The sequence below is a fragment of the Triticum aestivum genome, chromosome 7A (genome assembly GCF_018294505.1).
Source record: "Triticum aestivum cultivar Chinese Spring chromosome 7A, IWGSC CS RefSeq v2.1, whole genome shotgun sequence".
Taxonomy (NCBI): domain Eukaryota; kingdom Viridiplantae; phylum Streptophyta; class Magnoliopsida; order Poales; family Poaceae; genus Triticum; species Triticum aestivum.
Genome location: NC_057812.1, coordinates 684,048,135 through 684,073,774, shown reverse-complemented (window position 1 = coordinate 684,073,774; position 25,640 = coordinate 684,048,135). Strand labels below are relative to the sequence as shown.

At 47.5% G+C, this 25,640-nt stretch overlaps 1 protein-coding gene across 2 annotated transcripts; it reads right to left on the bottom strand.

Annotated features, from left to right (window-relative positions):
• Nucleotides 1-18,761: 18,761 nt before the first annotated feature.
• Nucleotides 18,762-22,878, bottom strand: LOC123154742 (leucine-rich repeat extensin-like protein 3). Of its 2 annotated transcripts, XR_006477030.1 has the most exons (3): nt 22,342-22,878; nt 20,219-20,314; nt 18,762-19,075 (listed from the first exon to the last, which is right to left on the bottom strand). XR_006477030.1 is itself a non-coding variant. In XM_044573388.1 (2 exons), the coding sequence occupies exons 1-2, from the start codon at nt 22,680-22,682 to the stop codon at nt 20,293-20,295; spliced, it is 363 nt and encodes a 120-aa protein (XP_044429323.1). In that variant the 5' UTR covers nt 22,683-22,878; the 3' UTR covers nt 19,778-20,292. The 2 variants fall into 2 exon arrangements, 1 of the variants encoding a protein (XP_044429323.1); XM_044573388.1 differs by lacking the exon at nt 18,762-19,075 and having other exon boundaries at nt 19,778-20,314.
• Nucleotides 22,879-25,640: the final 2,762 nt, after the last annotated feature.

Below are 25,640 nucleotides of genomic sequence, written 5' to 3'. Positions count from 1 at the left end.
GGTTGGATGAGGGTGCGAGGAAGCGGATCTGAGGCCGTGGACTTGTGAGTTGGCAAAGCGGCCCTGGTAGGGTTGAGAATGGTATAGGCGAAGCTACTCTGGTAGGGTTCACGATGGTGTCGGCGAAGCGGCTCCGGTAGGGTTGAGGAAGGTGTCGGCAAAGCGGCTCTGGTAGGGTTGAGGAAGGTGTCGGCGAAGAGGATCAGAGGCCGTCGACGGGGGCGTCGGTGAGGCGGCTCCGGGGGGTGTGGACGAAGCTTCTCCGGTGGGGAGTACGAATGAGCCGCTGCAAATGCATGGCAGTTGACGAGAGTACCGGCGAAGCAGATCCGGCGCCGTGGACAAGGCCGGCACTGAATGGGTTGTGGTACAGTGGTGGATGACTAGTCTACTTGTTTCTAGGGGAGGTGGGAGGGGTAGATGCGGCTGCAGAATCAGATCCGACGAGGTGGACGCGGCTGGCAGTGAATGGGCTATGGTACGCCGGTGGATGAGCAGTCTAGGGTTTCGAGAGGGGAGGGGAGAAAGGGCGATGAAGTACGGACGGCGTGATGTAAGATGCTTTGGTGCAGTGGAGTTAGTCGTTTTTGCAGGAGGGGGAGAGGAAATGGGGGTGTCGTGTAGTGGGGGAACCAGAAGTTACCAAAGCAGCCCCGACCTATCATGTAGATGAGGGCGGTATTGTAACTGTTGGTATCCGTGCACCAAGGACAAAAGGGGGATTTCACATGCTAAAGACTAAGGTGGCGGAAATTTTAGAAGGAGGCAGGAGATTTTGCCGCCCGCGGGATCGTTCGTATCCAGTTTCAACTAATTTTGGACCGTGCTAGCCGGAAGGTCATGCTAGACTGTGTACACGGGGCACGTGTGAGCAGTTAATAACTGGTGTGAAGTCCACCCCAGAAAAAAAGACAATAACTCGGGATGATGCGCCAATAACTTGGACATTCACACGGGTGCGGCCAATCGTACGGGTGTAGTGGCGCGTTCACAAAAAGAGGGATCAAACGCTCAGCCTATGTATTTCTCGTGTAAATAGATAATTTAGTGCCATTGGTTATTTACTTTAAACATAATGCATTGACGTGTTAGTGTAGAGGCGCACAAAAAGAAATGGATATTGTAGTCAGCTACTTAAAAGTGTTACCTCATATGATTACATAGCCTCCATTTCATAAATTGCGTACCCATTGAATTCATATATGAATATTACATATATTACTTCAAAATAGAACTTAAATCATCCAAGACTAATGAATTTGAATGCAAGAGTAACAATGGTGCATGTACATGATAGCTACATTGGTTGTTTGAAGAAACATCACTGTAACTTTGGCATGCACAACTGAAAAGGTTTATTTAAATAGAAAAAATGTGATATGTGAGTGTCCAATCTTTATAGCGTTGAATCGATATTGTACCTTTGGCCACGATACGAAGTAGATATTGACTTATGTTCAAGCGATGCATGTCCACGATCGCCAGATATTGATACGTGAAGGAATTGTGCAATCTCTCTCACATGCATACATATCTCATTTCCCTGTGGGCATCGGAATCACACACGTGCACTTCGTGTATTTCTCTCCCTCCGTCAGGGTTAAATTCGTCTTTCTACCCTGTCCTACAAGTCTCTCACACAGAAACACACACGCTCTCTATGTCTAACACGCCCACACCTTTAATTCCACCCACCCACAGCCACTAATGTCTCAAAGTATAATAATGTCTCTCACACATATGCTATCTACCTATCCCTTAATATAGCTAGATATGTGTCACACAAACTCCTTCTCCCTACTAGCAAGATGCCCATGCGTTGCACAGAACATCAAGATGCATTTGTACGAGAAGTTTATCTTGTGGGAGAAAAGGATGAACGAGGGAATGACTTATTTGCAAATGCGGAGAGGGTGTGGGTATCTTTTTGCAAAATTGCCATAGTTTCCTTCCTGTCCGTCGGATATAAATCAGATGGCCTATATTGCAGGATGGCAGGAACACCATCATCACCAACTCTGTTTTTTATAAGAGTAGAGATATGTGAGTGTCACTGCCCCCCCCCATACCCACACTTCCCAACACCAAAGGAGTAGGGTGACACCTCGATCTTGATACTAATCTATCGACTGGCTTCTCTCTCAAACATACACACACACTACCCAGCACCGAAGGAGTAGGGTGGCACATCGATCTTGATAATAATCTATCTACTCCTCTTTCAAACACACAAACACACACACACTCGCTAGTTGTGCCTCTGTGCCTACCGCGCACACTCTTGATACGTCTTTCTCTCCCTCCCCCCTCCAACAATGACAGTAGAAGGGTGACAACTCGATTTGATCATAATCTGTCAATTGGTTTCTCTCTCAAACATTGTGTCTCGGTGCCTCGCTCGGTAGCCCCCTCGATATGTAGACTTCTCGCGCGCACACAACTGTAGTGACGATGACGCTGAACCCAGTGTGCCTTGTTTTTACCGGCCTCATGTGATAGTTTTTACCCTGTTTTCTGTTAATTAACAAGGCAACCTGTTCTTTGTTACTACTAGTGAATCTGAAATCATTCGGGGCAGACATAAAATATATCACTTCAACCGAATTATCGCAGCAACTATTTTAAAAGAAATTAGCTAGCTGCACGTGCGTTGCACGGAACATCAAGATGCATTTGTATGAGTAGTTTATCTTGTGAGAGAAAAGGTTGAACGAGGGAAGGCCTTATTTGTGAACGTGGAGAGACGTGTGGGTATATTTTTGCAAAATTGCCATAGTTTCTTTCCTATCCGTTAGATATAAATCCGATGGCCTATATTGCAGGATGGCACGCACACCATCATGACCAACTCTGTTTTCTACTCCCTCCGTCCGAAAATACTTGTCATCAAAATGGATGAAAAGAGATGTATTTGTTCTTGTGCAACGAATTGACCACTTCATGTCATGTTTGATATTCTCAAGTCGTTAAAAGCATACAAGCCCCACATCTCTTCTTGGTTGATTCCTCTATTTATGTCAAAAAAATAAGAAACAACATGAGAGTTAATGCACCACGCCTATGTGTTTACTATTTGGTTTTCGTAAGATGACTTAATACTCACCTAGACGGAGGGAGTATTTGATTTGACAGCGGGCGGCGCAGTTCTCGATACGGCTTTAATGCAGACAAGGGAGGCAGTAGCGGTTCCCAATATGTTGAACGGCCAATGCATCCTCCTTCAATTAATGCCTGAGGGAAGTAATGGGAGGAGGTCCGGGAAAAGAGGATGCACAATGTGAATGCAACGCAGTTTGCCCTCATTGCCCTCATATAAAGGCGCCCCTCCATTCCAATGCATCTACCACATCATACGCACCTAAGCATTTGCCTAAGCACCTACACTAAGCACAAAAGAGCTCACTCTAGACCCATGGCGGCGATGCGCGTGAGCGGCCAGCGGCTACGCCAGATGGTCCACAACGCCGGCCTGTGGCATGGCGCCGAGGATCGTCTCTAGACGGTGTTGGATACCGGCTGGTGGATGGCCGCCGTCGACGCCAACTATGACTCTCAGTTGGACTAGATGATAGTTGCCACCAGCAACAAGTTCACCATCCTCAAGAAGCTCGCAGACGACATCGCCGTACTCCTCCAGCCCACGCGCCCGGGCTCCTCATTGCTTGCCACCCTAATCGGCCTCCATGGCCGGAACCTCTTTACAGCACTGGTGGCCCTGCGACTGCCCGCCGACGCCACGAAGAATGTCCACCTGGAGGTCGCACTCGCCGTGAGGCGCCTCGCCCTGCAAGAATTCGTCGACCTACACATCCACGTGTACGAGGAAATCATGTACATAGGTATCTACAAGGCCAGTGAGGACGCTACGACGTTGGCCTTCCTCAACCGGCTCGAAGCCTTGGATGCCTTTGCTGAGAAGCACCTCGACCTCGCCACAAAAGTCGCCGCTCCTTAGCCGCCGGTCGGTGGCCCGACTCACTAAATTGAGGAGGCGGAGGTCGTACGTTCGTGGATCCATCTTTCCTCTTGCCTTCTGTAACCACCACTGCGATCGCATAATTGTGGCCTTAATTCTTATTGTGTTGTTGCATTCTCGTTCCAGTCAATACCGACGTGTGCGATCCCTTTGCTTAATTATATGCATCACTGTAACTAGTATTCCATCCGTCAATTTATAAGTTGTGCTTACCTTTTCCATCAACTTCGTGCAACGCGCGGGCATCTTGCTAGAAACACTAGAATATGTCTATATAATCCGTATGTGATAGTCCATTTGAAATCTCAAAAAAGACAAATATTTAGGTTCGGAGGGAGTAATATATTAGGAGTATATCAAAACAACAATGATTTCTTTCAAGTTTGTGAACAAATACTACTATTCTACTACTTTGGATCCGTCACAATGCACGAGCACATTGCTGGTAAAAGGAAAAGGCCTGCCGCGTTCGCGTCGCACCCCCACACGCCCGGGAATCGGGAGTACAACACGGCCTGTCCGGCACGACACATAGCTTAGGGAAGGCGTGTTGCCTAGCATTTTCACTTTCATGTGGGACCGCCGTTGAGCAAACCGACACCCCGCCCGCCGCCGGGTTGGAAAACAGAAATGAGGGGAAGATCTAGCTGTAGCACGGAAGCAGTAGGAGCATTTCGTACTAGTACTGCTCCTACTAGTACCAAGTTTGTACTCCTAATACTATATTACTAGTACTACCACTGTACAACTAGTAGGTACGTGCACGACACAACATCGTAGGAACAAAAAACGGGAAGATCTTATTTTGGGTGATTTATCTTTTTTTCAATCAACGTAGTATGTATAATATGATGTGGGGGGCACCCATGAAGCTTATGTGGCTTGGTTGCATGGCTACGGAAGGTTAGAGAACAATAAATCGATAATGTGTTTAGAGTGCACTCCACTAAATAGATATACTTTGGATCCATTGCAATGGACCGGCACATCTATATCTATACCCCCTATATAGTGTGTGAAAAACTTTGAAAGTTGGTCGTTGGATGAAGCCAATCCGACGGTACAAAGATGGCAAATCCGAGCACTACTGGTCGTTGGATATCATCCACCGGATTCTGCCACATGTATAATCTAGAAGACTCCATGGTTGAACTTAATTCATGACTAACTTTGCCACATCTAAGCTTAGGCAAACTTATTAGTTCTTCAAAATGAGAGCCACAAGTTGGCAAGCCTAAGGGAATCTTGCCACATTTTTTGTGTGTATGTCATGTGGGGCCTTAGTGTGGCTTGCCTAAGGTGTGGCTTGAACCAAACACTCACCTAAGTTAATCAAACTTGCCTAACCTTACATTCCACCAGATTTTGCCACATGTTAGAATCCAGAAAGCTCCACATGTAGAAGCATAATGCACAAACCACCAGAATCTCATGCATGCAATGCACGTGTACCTTACTAGTACTAGTTGGTAGCAGTAAGAAACAAATTCCAGTTTTGGCACGAGCTCGTACTGCGGGAGCACCACAAGTTGGCAAGCCTAAGGGAAGCCGGCCCACATGTCATTATCATGGTGCTGGCGTGCTTCGCGACTCACTCGTTCGAGATGAACCGGCCGGTGGTTGCGTGGCCATGGCGAGGGTGCCACAGCTGGGCGTCGGGGCATTACGAGGCGTAGATGGCCACACCGGCGGGTACTACATAAGTACTCCAGCTGAGGATTGATGCCCAGGACAAAATGTGTCACAACCGCTAGATGAAAATTCGATGGTGCGGGAGTACGGATCGGAGCACAGCAGCGGAGCAGGCAAACCGCGTCCAATCGGGTGTGTCTGTGGTAGAAAGTTGATGGTCGCCGTAGTTCAACTGGCCCGCATGTCATGCACACAAAGGAAGAGGAGCGGTGGGGCCGACAGGGATGAGGGGCATGTCAGGGGGATGAGGATCCCATGACGCGAACAATCCTACCATCCTGTCACTGACATGTGTGACCCATAAGCGTGGGTCCCACCTGTCAACGAAGGAAAGGCAGGGCAAGGAAGTGATAGCCACGTCAGAGGATCCATGTCGACATCGGGGGATGTTGTGCCGTGGGTTGGAGCGGCGTCGTTGGAATCGCGTGTGGGTGTGGCAGTGGTAGAAACAAGAAACGTGATGGTCGTCGTGGTTCAACTTCCATGGACAAGCTGTCATGTCTGCTGACACATGTATATCAAAACTAGAGTGTTTATATTTCAAGCACGTGAACAAGTATTGTTCTACTACTTTGGATCCATTGGCTTGCATATGTACGGGAGGGTACCAACATCAATTTGCACAACATTTACAACGGTGACACCGTTCCCGTAGAACCTTTGTCCAACATTGGGATCAGCCATGCAACGGGCCACCGCATGAATTGGTACGATGGAACCACGGTGAGATTGAATAAGATAGCACGAACCTTGCACATGGCGGTCAAAGGCGGACCATGATATCTGCGGCCGATTTGTTGCCGTACGAGTAGGAAGATGCTGTGCTCCTTTCTAACCGCATTTTTGCGGTGACAAACCAGGGGACTTATTTTGTATGGGACACATCCTACGATATACTCCCTCTCTCCCAGTTTATTTCTTTTGAATCTTTTCATTTTATAAGTTTCAAATTCAAATTTAGAGCTCCCCATCACATGATGTCCATTAAATTGTTGCATGCATGTATAGTAAAGAAACAAATCTCGAGTTTGGCATGAGTTCATGCTGCGGGAGCACCACAACCCCTGGCGCAAGAGTTACATTTCCCTCTCAGGGCCGTCGAGACTGAGCTTCAGCGCCTTACTACACCTACCTTTGAGTCAATAACATGTGGACCCGATAGGTGACTGGTCCACATGTAATGCTCCCGTAGGCAGAGGGACAGTGGGGCCAAGAGGGGTGAGCCGCAGGTCGGGGGACATGTGGTTTCATGGGTTCAAGCGGCGTCATGGGAATCACGGGTCGCTGTGGTAGAAACTTGATGCTCGCCGCATTTTAGGTGGCCCACATGTCATGCACACAACGGCATAGGGGCGGTGCGGCTGAGAGGGGTGAGGCGCACGTCGGGGGGCGTGGTGCCGTGGGTTGGAGAGGCGTCGTGGGAATCGCGAGATGAAACATGATGGTCGCCGTAGTTGAACTTCCATGGACAAGCTGTCATGTCTACGGACACATGCACTGCATACCGATCACTGGAAGGAGTAGCAGAGAAAGCTATATATGCGGATAAATAGTTCCTTATAGTCAAGCGGGCCCACGCTACTACTCTATTCCAAAGACATGCACACCATCGAAATAGTCCATCTGTATCAATATACACCGAGAGGGAATAATTTTTTTTACAAGAGAGGAAATAGTTCATCCATCCATAATGCCATCCTGCTGGTGCAGCCTTTTCTTCTTCTTCTTCTTCTTCTTCTCATTCTCTGTGGGAGACGGCTTCGCAACAAGCTCTTTGGACCTTGCAGCTATCTCGAAACTCACACGGGCATCGAGGGCAACATATTTTATCCGCTCGTACGTCAAGGGATAATTCTCCCATCCAGACGACCTTAATGCCACCGTCTCATCACCCTTCTGAAGATTTGTACCGAGCACAAAATTTGCTACATCGAATAGGGATGGTGTCTGTTTATCACAATCTTCTACAGGAATTTTGATTCTGGTTTGTAGGTCAGCGATGCTTTTCAAATCAAGGTTGTACGACTCTAGCTTCTGTTTGTCCCCTTCGATGGCTGCCCCACAGAAGTATATGTCCTCCTGAGACAAGAAATCGTGAAGCTCACCTAGTATGGAGGGCGAGTGTATGATGTGGTACACCAAAACATCATCTTCGTGGCATAGCTGAAGGACGGCGGCGCGCTGGATCTTCCCAGGGGCATGCTTCGTGTACTCTGCATCAAGACCGATGACCCTCGTATCTACCTTGTTTAGGGAGTTGGATACATTGTTGATCCACTGCCGAACAACCCTTGGGTGGACGGTGACGGTGGCAACTATGCACATCGAGCCTTCGACGAGGACATGTTGGACGCTAAAAACCTGCATCTCGATCTCTATCGCCATTTGGAACCGCTGGAACGGAGGGCTATGGTTTGGAGAATTAGGATTATATGGCTAGTCTAACTGAAGTAGTAGATGATTATTTAAAGAGGTTAAAACAATGTGAACGCAGTGGGGTTTGGATGCAAATGAAGACGAAGGGGAGGTGAAGAAGCCGAGGAGAATCGGTTCCCGATGGAGAAGTAAATGGGAGAAGTGGCGTGCAGGCAGTTGATTAGACGGCTAGGTAGACTAAACGAAAAGGCTATGCGGGTAGACTGATGAGTCGTACCTGTTCGTGTACGTGCCCATCCTTCCTGATAGGTGGGACCTATGCAAACAGATAAAAAATGTGTCATAGTTTTTTTTGAGCGCGTGAGTGGGGGACACAACATTCTCTTGTTAAGGAATACTCCCTCCGTTTAGGTGAGTATAAGTCACCTTATGAAAATCAGGTTTTCCCAAAACCTTTAGGCGTGGAGCATTAACTTCCTGCTCGATCCCCTCCCAGCCTCGTTAGCCAGCGTTCTCTTCCTCTGCTGCCACATTCTACCTTTCCATTTTTCCTCTTCTCAAGTGTGGAACGATCTGCATGTCGTCCTTGATGCACCAGAACGACCACTGCATGCATCGCGACAGGGCGTTGATTGGGCATGCACGAGAATTTGGTTCTGCTCGCAATATGGAGGATACCTGAACGATGAAGTGAATAGGCATGCTAGCACGGGAGACCTATTTCCGATATACAATACTGGAGTACTCATGTTCCTACTACTACTACTACTAGTACTACTACTACTACTGCTACTACTACTACTACTACTACTACTAGTAGTAGCAGTAGTAGTAGTAGTACTAGTAGTAGTAGTACAACTGTGGTACACTTGATGGTCAAAATACTATTCATCGGTCCTCATAGTGATGTGACAACACCCTACGCCTGACACTAGTCCAGGCGGCATGTTCGGGTTACCAAAGTCAGCCTCACCCTATGCACTGTGCAGTCTGTCACCGCCGCTGTACAGCACATTGGCGCTTCGCCTCATCTCCCTCTCCGCTCCCATAGCACCACTCCATCTCCTTCTCCGTCTCCATTTCCGTCTCCATCTCACTGTGCCCCTATGTACCGTCGCCTCACTCGCCTCCCCAGTACCACTATTCCCTCGCTAGCCGCTCCAGCACCGACATCCTTCTCCCCCGTAAATCAAGCCCCCTTCCAAACTCCACCATGGCCGAACGTGAACCGCGCAGCATCCATATGAGCCACGATTGGAGCAATCTCCCCAGTGACATCCTCGACCTCTGTTGTTCGTGTATGGATATGTTGAGCGCCCTGCGGCTGGCTGCATGCTCGAGGGACATGCACATGGCCATCGTCGAAGTGAGGCCTAAGCTTTTCAAGACACCCTGCTTGCTGCTATCTGGTCTTGCGAGATTGGCTCACCATGATATGGAGGCATGCATGATGCCCCTCGACTTCAATCCGATCTCCATTAGCCGAAACTTCTTTGCAGGTATGTAGTGGGTCGCCGTACATCATTTCCCTCGACATCGATCCGATCACCATCGCCCGAAACTTCTTGGTAGGTATGTACTGGGTCGGCATGAACTCCCACTGGATGGCTGCCTTTAGAGAAGACGGTAAAAAGTTGGTGCTCGTGAACTTCCAGACTTCCCATGAGATTATCCTTCCTCCGTTGGATTATATAGAGAATTACCATCGCGGTCCAAGTCATCTAGATTACTACGTCAGTTGGACGGACCTTGTTTTGCAGAAGATTGTAGAAACATGCACCACACTGTTGGTTTCATCTAACGATACATTCGGGAAGTAAATGTGCATATGGAGATCTCTATATTTGGAAGTAGTGAAATCCTGCAATGCTTACCATGTGTACATACCTATATTCGCCCTTCAGCAATCAATGGCTAGAATAATATCCTCACAAAATTTTTGCCCACAGAACACGAGTATATAACAATGCATGGTCTGTTAGTTACCTTGAAGAATTTGTTTGTGAGGACAGAACATGATTACATAACATGCATGACATGGTAGTTTCCTGTGAAGAATCGATTGCGAGATAACATGAGTATAACCATGCATGGCACTTCTATATTTTCGAACCCAGTATACATTTCCCTGTATTTTCCTCCCAGTTCCAACAGGGACATATCAATGTTGTTTCTTGCATTATCCTACTCATACTCTGAACAATGTTGATCTTACATTAACAATGCCTGTCCTTTTTGATATGATGCAGTGTCCCTACAGTTACTGCCCTTTGTAATCACACCACCTTTGCCAAAAACAAGGAAGCACAACTGGTTCCTCACTCGATCAGACGACGGCAAAAGACTGATGATCATTCGGACACATGAGCCAGAAAAGTTATATTGCAAAAAACCCACTATATACAAGCACCGTGTAATACGTGAGTATCTGGACAGTGGCTGTTATGTCTATGAGCAGGATACCAGCTTGTTGGGGCCTTTAGGATTTTTTAGTTGGAGGCGGGTAAACAGCCTTGGTTCACACTCTCTGTTTCTCGGACTCAATTATCCGATTAACCAGGAGATCACCGTTGGCAAGGACCTTGATGGCAGAGAGGCTCTGTTTGCTATGGAAAAATGTGTCTACACGGCGAGCCCTAGGAGTTCGGGAGCAAACTCCCCTGATTGTCAACGATACAGCCTGCAGCCAAAAGAAGGTGAGAATGACAAAGGCATCTGGATTAACTTTGATCCTTGGATGTCTCAATTACGACATGCAGTGATGTGGTTCAAGCCTTCAGGTTGATAGGTAATTGGGCTGTTGCATCGAAAGGGTGGAGTACTGGTGTCTCCGGATCACTGGTCGCTGAAGCGGGGCTGCAAATTATGATGGTGTTGGATCATCTCTTCGAATGACTTTGTTGTCTTTGCTGCTGGTTCTGGATGGGTAGTTCTTTCTTTTGTTATGCATATTCCTTGTCATTTGGTCATCCTCGTCTATGTCACTCTTACTATGTAATAGTTGCTTCTGTTTAGAATGTCATTCTCGTCTGGATCACGAGAGTCTGAGCGCTGCAGATGGGTGCGTTTTGTGGTGTAGCAAGACTTCTTATGAACTATCATGTCTTGCTGTTTATGTCAGTAGTAGTCACTAGTCAGTGTTTGAATGTTGTATATATCGTTGTTTCGAACTGTTTATTGTCTCGAACTACTGGTGGGCTAAATGAGGGCATCACCATTCTCCAGTGTTCAGAGTATATCTCCTTTTTTCAAGTTATATAATTTGAGCTCAGTGTCTTTTCGATGATGTACACTTGTTTGGGCCAGTGAGGTGTCGTTGAATATGGGCCGAGTAGTAACGCAATGCCAAACAGGTCAATTATGACTCTCAGGCCGGGCTCTCAAAAGATCCTGAAAAAAAGGTCGGGCTCTCCAAAAAAGAAAGAATAAGGACTCTTAGGCCGACATGTGGGCGCCACCGGTGTTTTTGTGCGCTTGCGCGCCGAGAGCATATTGGCGCGTGCTTGAAATTCATGCTACCTTTTCATCCCGAGTCTCCCGCCCCTCCCCCACCTCTGGAATCTCGATTCCTACTCCAGTTCCCCCAAATCCCCCTCCTATACTCCCTGTACTCAAGCGCACTATCATGTCACCGGTCAATGCGGATCTCCGAGCCGGAGATCCTAAGGTCTTTCCTACCTTCGGTCACTGCATGCTGTCGCTCAACAGTGGCATGGCGGTGCTTGATGACCAGTTTGTCGGCAAAGTGCTGATGGTAACCATCAACGGCGATCAGCCTCCCGTCTCGGCGAACGGCCTTGTCAAAGCTCTTGGCATTGCGCACGGCATCCAAATAAGTGACTTGCTCGTCGAAGTCTGTCCGCCACCGGCTGATTTCTTTGTCAGGTTTCGGACAACTTTCGACTGCAGTCGTGTGTTCGAATCTTCCCGGCGTTTGTTCTGCGATGGCGCGCTGGTGAGCTTTGATCGGTGGCACCCAGGATGGGGCTCAGTGCCCTCTGAGCTAAGCTTACCTTCCACAGCATGCCTCGACGTGCTTGGAATAGCGAGTCCATGAACGAGCTTACCAACGACCTTGGAGGTGAGCTCGTAAGTATGTTTGTTCCTCCAGACAGCTGGGTTCTGACGGTTATGGCATGGATGAAGAAGCCATCCACCATACCGAAGGTGATTGGTGTTGAGATACCGGTGCAGGAACCGGGGTTGTACTATTCGTCGCCACCAAGGCCGCCACAGACCACGTTAGGGATGTACCTGTATCGAGTGTTCGTGCATGTCGAAGAAGTGGTCAATCCATCAATCGAAGTCCTGCCGCCGCCGCTGGTGCCAGGGTCCATCGACGACGTCCATTATAGGAGTCAACGTCAGACTTTCCCCGTGTTGCTCGGAACGATGGATGGCACAGGGCCTACTCCATCACGCGGCGGAGGCCACTGCTTCTTTGGGAGAAGAGGCAGGGTTGGCTGCCTGGATGTGCTCTAATTTGAGGTAACAACTGAATCTTGTCAGATACTAGTTAAGTCCGAGCTATGGGTGTGAAGCACTGATATGCTAGTACATTTGGTTGTGACCTGTTCTAATTTTGTACCTGAACTTTTTTTAGAAAGGGTTGTACGTCAACTTAATGTGCTAGCAGAACTTACTGTGTTGTCTGTCTGTTTTCTTTGCACAACATTCAAGATATTTTCCCGTCATTGATAAAGACGATGAACCGTTATGTACGACTTCGTTGGTTTGAACATAGCCCTTCCCGTAGCGATCCACTTCTTCCATCCTGATTGTGCCGCCTGCGTGAAATTTTTGTATGCAAGTTCAGTGTGCTATGATGTTCTATATGATTGTGTCAACTATATAAGTTTTTACTGAGCATCAGCAATGCATATGGCTGAAATATGTATTTACGAGCATCGACCGATGGGTCTCACACACACACACACGCACAAGTGGGATCCATTGAATTATTTATTTGCTCGTGACAGCTTTTAATTAGGTTCCACTGTAATCTAACTTTTTTCTTAAGTTATTAATTGAGCTCAGTGACTTCAAAAAGTTGTACAGAAGCCTTGTTTGGGCCTTTCCGGCGTCGCTGAATGTGGGCTGAGTAACCATGTTAGGTTGTACTGTACTACACAGGCCTTTTTTCAACATCAGCAATGCAACTGGGCCGACAGTTGTACACAATATCCAGGTCAACTTGTTATTCTCCGCTCCGCTGGGCTGCAAACTTTCCTAGGAGGTATGCATTAGGCTTAACAAGAAAATGGACTTTAAGAAATAATAAATGGGATGTAATTATAATAACTGGACAGTTACTATGCACCAAACACGTAATTAGTTTGAAAAATATATTATTTTTGGAATTTGAAATTTTTAATTTCATTACTTGTTGCGCGCGCAATATTTCGTTGGATTTTAACGTAATACAACTTTATTTTGAAATTATATTTAACCTGACTAGAAATTTCGGATAAAAATATTTCGGATCCCATCAAAATGTGGGAATTTTTTTTTGAATTCTGTTTTGAGCGGTTGTTTGAAATTATTAATCGTTGTCCTAGCTAGAAGTTGGGCTGTACTTTTAACAAACTGTAAATGGGCTGTAGTAAATTCCATTAGAATTAAAAAAATGGGCTGTACATTCTTACAAATCGCAAATGGGCTATATGTTCTCTGCCAAATCCGAGCTGTGGGCCTACTAAGTTGACGCGTACCAAGGGCTTTGTCAACTTAGTCAATATAAACGATTCTAGCTGCAGTGATCGTACGATGTCCATCCAACGGCCGTAGTGCTTCTTCAACCTCTGGTCTTCTTGCTCCAGCCGCCCAAAGCAGCGCCGGTCGTGTTGCGTGCTCCTGCCTCCTGTGGCCGGCTGTGATGCCGTGGAGGCCTCCCCGCCCCGTACTACCCCCACCGCTGGCCAGGCCATCCCTCTACTCACCCACACCCCCTGTTATTCTGCGGTGACGGCAGCCTCACACTGCAGCCAAACCAGTGAACCCTCGTACTCCTCTCCGCGCGGGCTTCCACTGCCGCGTCTTCCCCGGCTCCACGTCTTCCCTGGCTCCGCGTCGTCCCCTTCCTAGGCCTCGCCGTCGTCCAGACCACTGCCCTGGTGCTCTTGGCGCGGCGTGGTCAACGTGGTCAATGATCGACTTCCATCGGAAGAGTACTATACGTGGAGAGGCTGACAGCTGGGTCCAGGCGGCCGCAAGGAAGTGCCTCCTTATTACGCGCAAAATAATTATTCCTCCACCTGCAGCAGGGACCAATCGGACGGGCCACCTTATTTCGCGAAAAAAATGTTTCCCCCCTGACTGCTGGGACCCACCGGACAGGCCAGCGTATTTCGCGAAAAAAACGTCCCCCCCCGCTGTCAGCTCGGACGCACCGGAAGTGCCTCCTTATTACGCACAAAAAAATGAATACTCCCCCTGCTAGCTGGGACCCACCATGGTGGGAGGCTGACTTGTGGGCCTACTAAGTTGACTGGGACGGGGGCCTTTGTTAACTTTAGTCAATATGAACAATTCTAGCTCCAGTGATCGTATGATGTCCATCCAACGGCCATAGTGCTTCTTCAACCTCTGGTCTTCTTGCTCCAGCCGCCCAAAGCAGCGCCGGTCGTGCCGCATGCTCCTGCCTCCTGTGGCCGGTTGTGCTGCCGCGGAGGCCTCACTGCCCCTACTATTCCCACCGCTGGCCAGGCCCTGCGGCGACGGCAACCTCACACTGCAACCGAACCAGTGAACCCTCGTACTCCTCTTCGCGCGGGCTTCCACTGTCGCGTCTTCCCTTGATCCCCGTCGTCCCCTTCCTAGGCCTCGCCGTCGTCCACCGCCCTGGTGCTCTTGGCACGGCGTGGTCAACGTGGTCAAGGAACGACTTCCATCGGACGTGGACTGTACGTGGAGAGGCTGACAGCTGGGTCCACGGCTATAGCAAGGAAGTGCCTCCTTATTACACAGAAAATAATGATTCCTACACCTGACAGCTGGGACCCACCGGACGGGCCACTGTATTTCGCAAAAAAAAAAACGTTTCCCCCTGACTACTGGGACCCACCAGCTACATCTTCGCACACAAGAAAGTGCGTCCGGGCAAAAAAATCGATTCGCCCCCTGACTGCTGGGACCCACCAGCTACATCTTCACAAGCAAGGAAGTGCCTGACATTCGGGACCCACCTGGTCGAAGCATACATAGCGTTGTCATTCTGGTCGCGAACGTGTACGTAGATATATACTGGTGGATGTAGAGGCGCGCACGTGTTGTAGTAGAGGCGCGTACGTGTCGTAGTAGAGGCGCGCACGTAGCATGTACACATACGTACAGCGGCCAGGGTGCAAGAAAGAAAATACGGCCACGTATGTGTATATACGGGCGGGGTCTCGAACACCTACTCGCGCATACGTACGGCCAGGGCTCGTGTACATGGCTGGGTCGGAACGGAGAAACAGCATCGTCATCGTGTTCATGGGGAGGCAACGAAATGCGTCGTGTTCATGGGGAGGCAACGGAATGCGTCGTGTTCATCGGGAGGCAACGGAACGTGTGGGAGTCAACCGGCTGGGTCGGAACGGAATGCGTGGTCGTGTTCATCGGGAGGGGCTTGGACGGAATAGGCAATGGAAACGAGGCCTGGCGTACCGCACAACGGAGGAAACAGACCTCCTACGTTCGGAACGGGGTCCTGTTGATCGGGAGGGGTCTGGCGTACCGCAAAACGGAGGAAACGGACCTCCTACGGTCGAAACGGGGGTCCTGTTGATCGGGAGGGGTGTGGCGTACCGTAAAACGGACGAAACGGACCTCCTACGGTCGAAATGGGGGTCCTGTTGATCGGGAGGGGTGTGGCGTACCGCAAAACGGACGAAACGGACCTCCTACGGTCGAAACGGGGGTCCTGTTCATCGGGAGGGGTGTGGCGTACCGCAAAACGGGACTCCACGGGATACTGTTCATCTCCACCGTCGACCCCCTCCAGCCTCCACGGGCTACCGTTCATCCAGCCTCCACCGCGCGCTACTCCACCGGCTACTGTTCAACCACCCCTCCACGGGCGCCCCTCCACCGTCTACTGTTCATCCAGCCCTCCACACCACGGGGTCCTGTTCAACCACCCCTCCACGGGCACCCCTCCATCGTCTACTGTTCATCCAGCCCTCCACCACACCACGGGGTCCTGTTCATCCAGAGGCAACGCCACCGCTCACTATTCATCCAACCCCCCCCCCCCGCAACGCTCACTGATCATCCAATCAATCGGCTTCAGTTAGCAGCAGTAGCGAAGGAATCGCTCGATCGGGTTTAGTTAACAGTCATCGATCGATCGCTCAGGTTCAGTAAGGCGTAGCCTGCAGTGCAATCGCTCGGGTTCAGTTAGAGCCCAACGCCTCGCTCGGGTTCAGTTAGAGCCAACGCCTCGCACACACGCGCGTACGTGTATGAGAGAAACGCGCATCGCTCGGCCCACGACCTCCCACCGTAACCGGGAACTCCCCGAAATTTTCCTCCCCCTCGCTTCTACCACGGTTTTTTCCATCACGGACGGCCCAAAGAATGTCATGCAGCTGTGTCTCCGGCCCGCCCAGGACGAAAAGCCCATTTTCTGTCATGATTTTTTGTCATAGAAGTAGGATCCCACCACATCTATGATGATACCGGGTTTTGTCACAATTATCGTCATAGAAGTGTCATATGTATGGCAGAAAAAAATTCGTTCGGCCCAAAATGTCACGGATGTCTTTTTTTTAGTGATGTCCACCAATGCGTGAGCAGACTCCTGCTCCAACTCAGCCACATCAGCCGTCTCTGCCGCCTCAGCAATCACGGAAGAGACACGCCGCAGATATGGTGCATAGCGGTACGAGTCGAGATAGTACAGGAGGTACAGGCGGAGACAAGCGATATAAATATGGTCCAAGCAGCCTCTCTCCTCTTCCTCAGAGGCCTTACGACATGACCGAGGAGCAAAATGAAGCCATAGTGAAGGCCCAAGTGGACGCCATTTTGGACCGAAATTGACACCACCGCCAAGGGAGAAAGTGCCTGAGGAAAAGATTGACCACTTCATTCGTATGGCTAGACCACCAGCTCCCAAGCCTCTTGACTCAGACTATGAGCGCCAAATCAGGAAGGCACATCAAGCACGACTACAGAAGGAAGCGAGCTCGAGCTCGAGCCAACAAGCAGCTGGCAAAAAATGCGGGAAAACCGTTCCCCAGCTAGGAGAACAGGCGGCGCAATCGATCCCCCCGCTTGTTGTGCCAACAACAATTGAGACTACGTGCACCCTATATTATTGTGGGCAAACCGTTCCCTAGCTGAACAATCTGGTAATAACTGAGGAGCATATAAGCCAGGCTAAAATGCTCAATATCAGTGTTGGACAACTCCTCGAGATCGAGCCCATGTCTCCTCGTAGAGAGGAGGAAATAAAACAGAAATATGTCCGGGGCGAACCTTTGGTCAAGCCCGAGGAGGTCAAGAACCTCCCAATGAGAATGTATGAATTGCATCAGTGGTACATGAACATTACCAAGATTTCCAATTGAGAGTCCCTCATGGTGAATGTCAAGGAGGAGCATTACTTCCATGAGAAAGCTCTGTCCGTTGAGTATTCAGAACTATTTCAGTTATACAATCAAGACGCACTCGACAAATCTCTCATCAGTTGCTATTGTCTGTAAGTGATTTCTTTTTGTAATTTAAGTCTCAAGCTAGCTGTAGTGATCATTTTGATCAATCATTACTTGTAATTATCCTCACTATATTCTTTTCTATGGTATTATGCAAGATGAAGATGTATGAAATGAAAAAAATCTGGACGCTATGGCATTGGGTTCATTGACCCAAATACCGTTAATGAGTACACATGGAAAATTCCAAGTTGTCGAGCAAGTTTAGGAAATCATGCTAGAGTTCTTCAAGCGCCTCAATAGCAATGAAGATATACTACTTCCTTACAACTTCCTGTGAGTCACACTGTCTTGTACTACAAATTCTTATTTTGCTTACTAGCTAGCTAGATGTTAATAATTAAGTGTAGGGTTTAGGCTAGTTGATTAGTGTTGTGCACATGCACGCTTAATTAAGACATGCAAACGTGTGCGCATGCAGTTTCCACTAGATCTTGTTAGTCATTAAAGTTGATAAAGGAACAGTTGAAGTACTGGACTCACTACTTAAGGAAGAAAGTGACTTCGCCGTCGTGAAGGGGATAGTCGGCAGGTAATTTCAATCATTATTAACTATATCTCGGCCTATTTAATTAGTTCACCATTTCCTGATATCAACTAGTTAATAACCCCTTTATTCATTTTCTTTGCTGGCGGGCAGGGCTCGGGCAAAGTTCATCAAGGTGACTCCAGGAAAATGGCGACAAAAGTTGTTTTGGTTTCGACCCAAGGTAAGTAATTAAGTATTACTAGTACAAATGCCCGTGCGTTGCAACAGGCGATATTTTTTGAACATGCTCTGTGTGGCATTACACAACACTTCTTATATCCTAATGGCATTTGTCAGGACCTAATTCAGATCCGCGGTCTCATTCGATGAAAGAATAGTTGTGCATGGAATAGTCAAGCTATTTTATTTTTTCTTGCCTTCCATTATGTAGAATGAGTCATACTATGGAAACCTAAAAAGCATGCAACAAAATTACCCATTTACATAATCTAGCAAACTTTAAGCTAGCAATCTTGTGACCACAAGTTTATTACTATGGACATTTGCATTTGTCTACTTCTAATATATGAAAGAATTAAAGGGGTAAGCTATAGCCCATGCCATGCATTTGAGGCGCTGGTGGGTGCTCACTCCTAGGCTGACACGTTGTATGCAAAAAAAATTTGACTTCTTTTAACTTTCTTTCAAGGATCTGCCGCTGAGGGCCACCGAATAATCTAGAGCACTACCCACCCCAATCCATCGCTCCTTCCCTAATAATCTTGAGAGGGAGAGAGAGAGATGGAGAGAAAGAGGAGCTGCACTGGAGTCTCTTTTCTCCCAGCTTGCACAATGCGTACACTCCTGAATTATTTAATCAAGTTACAAGGAAATTCATTAACAATACTGAAAAAGGTCTGCCTATATTGCTTCTAATTGCCAACAATTGAACTTTATAAAAAAATGTACATTCAGGAAAAATAGTAATTTTTGTTTTGCAATTTGCCAAATATTTTGTACATGCCAAAAAACTATAGATATGCACGACACACCTCTTAAGGGACATTAGCCGCAATTCTGATCTTCCGACGGTCCTTGGACGAATTCCTAGGGTATGAGAATTCATAAGACAAAAAGCAGGAACACTACCTGAACTGGTTTTCGTCATGGTGGACTGTCTGGTTAGATCAAACACATACCTTATATTTTATTATGTTTTGCTTCATGTAAAAAGCTTAGGACCGTGTCTAATGAAAAATTAAGTTATTCTTACAGGGAACTACCATGGAGTAAATGGTGCCACAACATAAAACAAACAAGTTCAAGAATAAACTGAAAGCAAGGCGCTCTCTACCGAATTCGAAATTTTGATCTTCAGGATGCCAAGAAGATTTACAAAGCAGTGACTTTCCATTGAGAATTTGCTTGCTAAAAAATATTGGCAGCAGAGATGCAGTCTGAGCTAGAGAATTTCTCCATCTTTGCTTACACTGTCTTCAATTTTTAGTATTGGCAATGTGAATACAGCAAAACACTTTGCTGTCAGGTAAATATTTTTAGAAGCAATTCAAGTAGCACTATATGCAAGTAAAAATGAGAGCTGATATGCAGTTATTGTTTTTCTCTTGCGAAACCAACAACAAGCATTTAGATGGGCTGTTTCACAAGCGCGGCGTGCCGCCGCGCCTCTGCCCGCTAGTATAATCATATAATGGGCAAAGCACAAGTTTCCAGTATAGGATATGCATACACACACAAATGTGGATCAAATTTCATTGGCTAGAAGCAATATATCATGTAAATGCAGAATAAATTGATCCAAGGCCAAAGAACCATGATATGCATCATGTGACAGTAGCATCATTTAAGGGAAAATACTCTGCCAGGAGATTGAGAGCATACAGGCTGATGACTACATTGACCTTTAGCGAATTAGCATCACTCTTTTTCAGTTTTGACGGCAAAATAACAGGAAGAAAGGTCCCAATCTGAATAAATGAAACTTACAGTATGCATGTCGGTATTATCCAGCGTCATTGGTGCAATGTCCGAGAGCTAAACCTCCTTGGCCTCCACCTTAGTTAGATCGGACACCTTTGGCACCTACACGCGCACACACAGCAGAGACATCAATACCAGGCCAAATCAAACAGAGGTCACACCAACATATAATTCTACAACGAGGAGGGCAATCATGGTGATGCTGCAACTAAGTCCCCCTTCTTCGTCCTTCCTTTCACTGGTGTTAATGCACAGCACAATCAGCTAGGTACAAATAAATCTACTGAATCACGTGAGACTGTCCCCTCTTAAATTTGGAGATGAAAATAGGTTTAGTCAGAATTGGCAGTATTTGTACAGATTAATGCACAGGCATTTGTTACAATATCAAGCCAAAGTGAATATATAGTTTCAGTTTTGTATACATACACCTCTATGCCAATTTGCCTTAGATTATTTCACTAACTAAAAAGAGTTGTACAGAAAGAGGGTAAACAAACTAACTAAAAAGACAAAAAGATGAAAATCCTACAGGTAAGCAAAGCAACCCCTAAGAGAGAAAATACCCTCTTTATGAACATGACTCTTTATCATATAGCATCCAGTTCTTGTCACATTGACAAAACGTGGAAAACTATTAGTCTGCCCATGATGTAATGCTAGGAATTGTTCGATTTTACGGTTTCTCTGGGAGAAATTAATGCTATGTTGCAGCAACACATGCAGAAGTTTTGAACCTTTTGATCCTACCAAGTGCATCATTCAACTCACACATGCAAATATTGGCAATGTGATATATACATGCAACTAAAAAATACTTTATGAGAACAATTATGTTATTGCAGAAATGCTAACTTGAGTTTACCTTAACTCTGATGTAATACGAAGCTTCGTAAAAGATAAGCAAACACGTACGATCACTGCTACTCTAAGTAGACTTACGCAAAAAAATAAAGACCAGAGCAGTAACTATCAATCAGATTTATCGCAAAGTGAATCCCCACCACCCCCTAACTGAAAAAGGTAATGATATTGGCATTTATATTACTGAAAGTACAGTACACATAAGCTATATATATATACTTTCAGTTTTGCTACTCTATGTTCAGGAAGTAAACATGGGTTCGGGAGATAAACTCATATGTGCAGAATAGATCCAACTGGGAAAGGCTTGTTACACTTCAAATATATGTTGAAAAGCACACATATCCAACATAAGTTGTTTGTAGTACACGCTGAGATATCTATTCATGTGTATGCCACTTCAAAGCTAATTGATAACTGAACAAATGATTCTTTCCGGTGATTAGCTTTCAAGGGTAGAGATGTCTGCAGTACGAATGATTTTTCCATGAGGCCAAGCTCATGTCAGAAATTCCTACAGCATAAAAGAGCCTAACAATTTCCATTTGCATAGCAACCGCAGCTATTTGTTAATAAAGTTTTTACAAACCCAACAGATCAAATATGAAGATATCCATGCGAAGAGTTGACACTTGAATAGTCCAATAAAACTGGAATCGAGATGTACATTTCGGCAAGGATACAACTCACTTCCCTAAGAAGAAATCGTGGCTTGCTTTCCTACTGCAAGTCCCAGATCGAGTTGCAACCTATGCTTTGGCCCATTGCAGGAGTAGCGGCCAAAGTTCAGTCAAGCTAGCAAACAATAGTGTTATGTATGCAATGCAATACAAGCAGGGAGCATGGATGATATCTTTGTAGAGCTAGTGGTAAAAACATATAATTAAACTATACTACTTTGCAACAACATAATACAAAATATATGATGCCCACTGCCCACTGAAAAGGAACCAGAATTCTAACTTGTTCCATCAACTGAATTCTGAAATCTGTAAAGCTTGCTCTACTTGTCCAAATCAAGCAAATGAGCACACTACGGATATCATCAGGAAATTCATGCTGCGACGAAAAACTGGTTCTGCCTGTAATAAGTAGACTAATTCTTGCAAAACATAAATCTGCTTGGACAGAAAATCCTCTAAGACTAATAAGCATAACTGTTATTTGGGGATATCTTGACCATCATTATTCTGAAATTGCACAAACTTAGTACCTTTTGATGTAAACAGGGGATTCCATTCAGTGAATATCAAGGGGATACATACCTCTGGTGTAGCTCAGGTGACAATGGACGGCTGGACGGATGTTCTTGTTCCTCCGGCGAACTCGACGCTTCTTCCTCGGGCGAACTTGGCAGCGTCGGAGAATGAGAATAATACGACGGAGGAGTCCGGAGAGGACTGGAGGCAGCGTAGAGGTCGCAGGCCGGCGGCGGGCTCGCGGAGGCGTGGAGGTCCGGCGGCCGTGGCTTTCTGCAAAGGAGAGAGAGAGGGAGGTGAGAGATAGAACCGTAGGGAGGGGGAGAAGGAGAGGAGGGCAGCGGCGCGTTGGTCCAGCAGCGGCGCTCCGATGGCCGGCCGGCGCGGGGCGGCGGGGCGGCGGCCATGGCTTCCGCTTCCTGCAAAAGAGAGAGAGAGGGAGGTGAGAAATAGAACCGGAGGAAGGGGAGGGAATAAGGAGAAAGGGCATGGAGGCGCGCTCTTCCGGCGGCGGTGCTCCGGTAGCCGGCGGTGCGGTGCGGCGGGGAGGCACGAGCGCGAGCCCGCGCATGGAGGCGCTGGGTGCGGTCGGCGGCGGCGGGCACCGGCAGATGCAGGGTGTTTTTTGTGAAAACGATTTTATCAGATTCACTTAAAATAGTACTGCGGGTTTAATACGTAAACGCATAGGGACTTTTTTGCAAAAACGTCAGCGACGTACGACCAGAAGCAATCGCTGGTTTATTAGTAGGGACAGAGTAGCTAGCTTACCATCTCTTTAATTCTTGTTTCAATACCATTAATTAATTATCATGCTTGATTAATTATTATTTGATTAAATTCCATTCTCGTAAAGGCCCTGAAGCAGGCTCCGGGGACTAATCTGTGTGCATACTACGTTTGCGAGAACATTCGCATGATGCCGTCCGAAAGGAGCAAATCTCAAAGACAGGAATGGGTACGTTTGCCAGAACACTATTCACAATATTTACATCATTATCGATATCTAGTCACACAACTAATACACATGCATATTGATCTCCGTCTTAACAGTTCAAAGAGGTGCGGGAGAAGCTCCTAGCAACGAAGTGCATACTAGCACTTCAAGAGGAAATAGCGGGATTTTTGCTCGACCAGGTCATAGATCCCAAAGGAGAATACTATTACCCGCTATCTTCCCATGAACCACTTGTCATCGTGCTTCGAAGGCACCAAGGCAACATGTAGGAGAAATTGTATATATATACATGTGTATGTGTGAATAATTAATGGTGGTTGGGAGACATTCAATGATATATGTGCATAACGTGTACAATACATAGTATCGTAAAATACCAGCAAACAAAAAATAATTAAATGGAAAACACAAAATTAATGGAAAAAAATAAAACCAACCCCCCCCCCAAACATTTAGCGTCGGTTCATGCCGAACGGTACTAAAGTGGGGGGGCCTTTAGTCCCCACTCTTTAGTGCCGGTTGTAGAACCGGCACTAAAGGCCCTTATGAACTGGCGCTAAAGCCTGGTTCTGCACTAGTGCCTGTTACCTTCGATCCTCAGACCCACAGTTCAGGACCCCTACCCGAGATCGGCTGGTTTTGACACCGACATTGGTGCTTTCATTGAGAGTTCCATTGTGTCATTAGCAGAAGGTTCGATGGCTCATTCAATCATCAACAACGAGGGTGTTTCCGGGGAAACCTTCCTCCCTGGTCAACTTTTTGTGTTCGGCGGCTTCGCTCTGCGCCAATTCGATTGGTCACCTCGAACAGATCGACAGCTATGTCCATGGTCATCAGATCAGATTCGGGAGCCTGAATTATGTCGACGATGTCCGAAGAGACTTGATCTTCGAAGGGTTCATGACCTTGACCGTTGTTCCTCTGTTCCAAGAGGAAAACTGATCGGACTCATCTTCATGCACCGCTCACGGACCAACTATCATCCCTGCCCTGGCCTTAGATCCAAGGCAGACTACTTCTTCTGAAGATGGGGATCTAAAAACCACCGGACCCTCTCCTATTATGGAACTTTTCTCTGGAGACCCGGAGGTAGCTATGTCTTCGGCGAGCCTGGAGTCAAACAGGACTCTCCTGATCATCGGACAGCCGAACCTGCCTCAGGATGCAAACTCCGAACTCTCGAGGCCCGCATCTGGTGTCCACAACCTGGAATCTTCCGTGCCTAGCCCTGCAGGTCCTCAGTCCCCCGACCGGCCTTCGCTCTTAAACGAGGCCTTGGACTTAATGCGATCCCTCCGAACCACGCCCGGCCCGGACTAGGGGCTGAGAGCGGGGAATTTTACGTCCCACGCACCACCCACTTAATAGCCACTTCCGAGGATCTGACCGACATGCTAGATTACGCCTCCGAAGACATCGACGGTATGGTTGACGATGCCAGAGACAAACAAAGCCAAGACCCACCATTTACCGGGCACTGGATGTCTACCTCTACATATGATGTATATATGGTGGATACACCCAAAGACAACGACGAAGGCAGGGAAGATCTGAGTGAGGACAAGCCCGCGGACCCACCACCAAAACATCGATGTCAGCGACGCCGCTCAAAATCACGTCGCGAAAAGGACAGTAATACCGTCACCGGAGATAATAACACTCCGGACAATGCCATGGATCCCGAAGACCCCGTCGAGCCTATGTCCGAACATGACGACTGGGAGGAGGGACAAGTCAACCCCGATGAGCCGGTCGGGAATGAGGATTCGGAAGATAGTAACTATCTGCCGATCTCCGAGGATGATGTCAGCCTCGGCAACGAAGACTTCATCGTGCCAGAGGAACCCTCGAGCAAGAGCGCTTTAATCGTCAGCTAATCGCAACTGCGCGAAGTCTAAAGAAGAAGCAGCAATAGCTCCAAGCCGAATAGGATACCCTCAACGATAGATGGACCCAAGTCCTAGCTGATGAAGATACGGCCTCGAGGGCCCAACAAAGAGTTATCTGAAGCGTCGGCTACTACCACAATTCGACGATGAGGCCCTCGAGCCAATACCGTCAAGATACGACCGCGCTGATGAACCAGACCGACCACCACGTGGGCGAGATAAAGCAGCTACCTATGCCGAACACCATCCCTTACCACCTCGCCATCGAGGCAAAGAGGTAGTAGCTCCAGGCTATACCTACGACTTATGCCAGGACCTGGACAATAGAGCCGGTCAGGCCAGATCAATCTATGGATCAAGGGGGCGTGCCCCAACACGAGACGACGGCCATTAAGCCTGGCGCGATAGGCATAACCTCAATGTTTTACCGGTGGATCTTTGCGTCTAAGGTCGATGGATCTCGGGTAGGGGGTCCCGAACTATGCGCCTAAGGTCGATGGTAACAGGAGACAGGG

Excerpts from the sequence above, each read along its gene's own strand:
- LOC123154742 (XM_044573388.1), bottom strand. The coding sequence starts at position 22,682 with ATGGCCGCCGCCCCGCCGCCCCGCGCCGGCCGGCCATCGGAGCGCCGC. Across the intron at positions 20,315-22,341 it reads TCACCTGAGCTACACCAGAG|GTGCCAAAGGTGTCCGATCT; the intron begins GTATGTATCCCC and ends GTGCGCGTGTAG.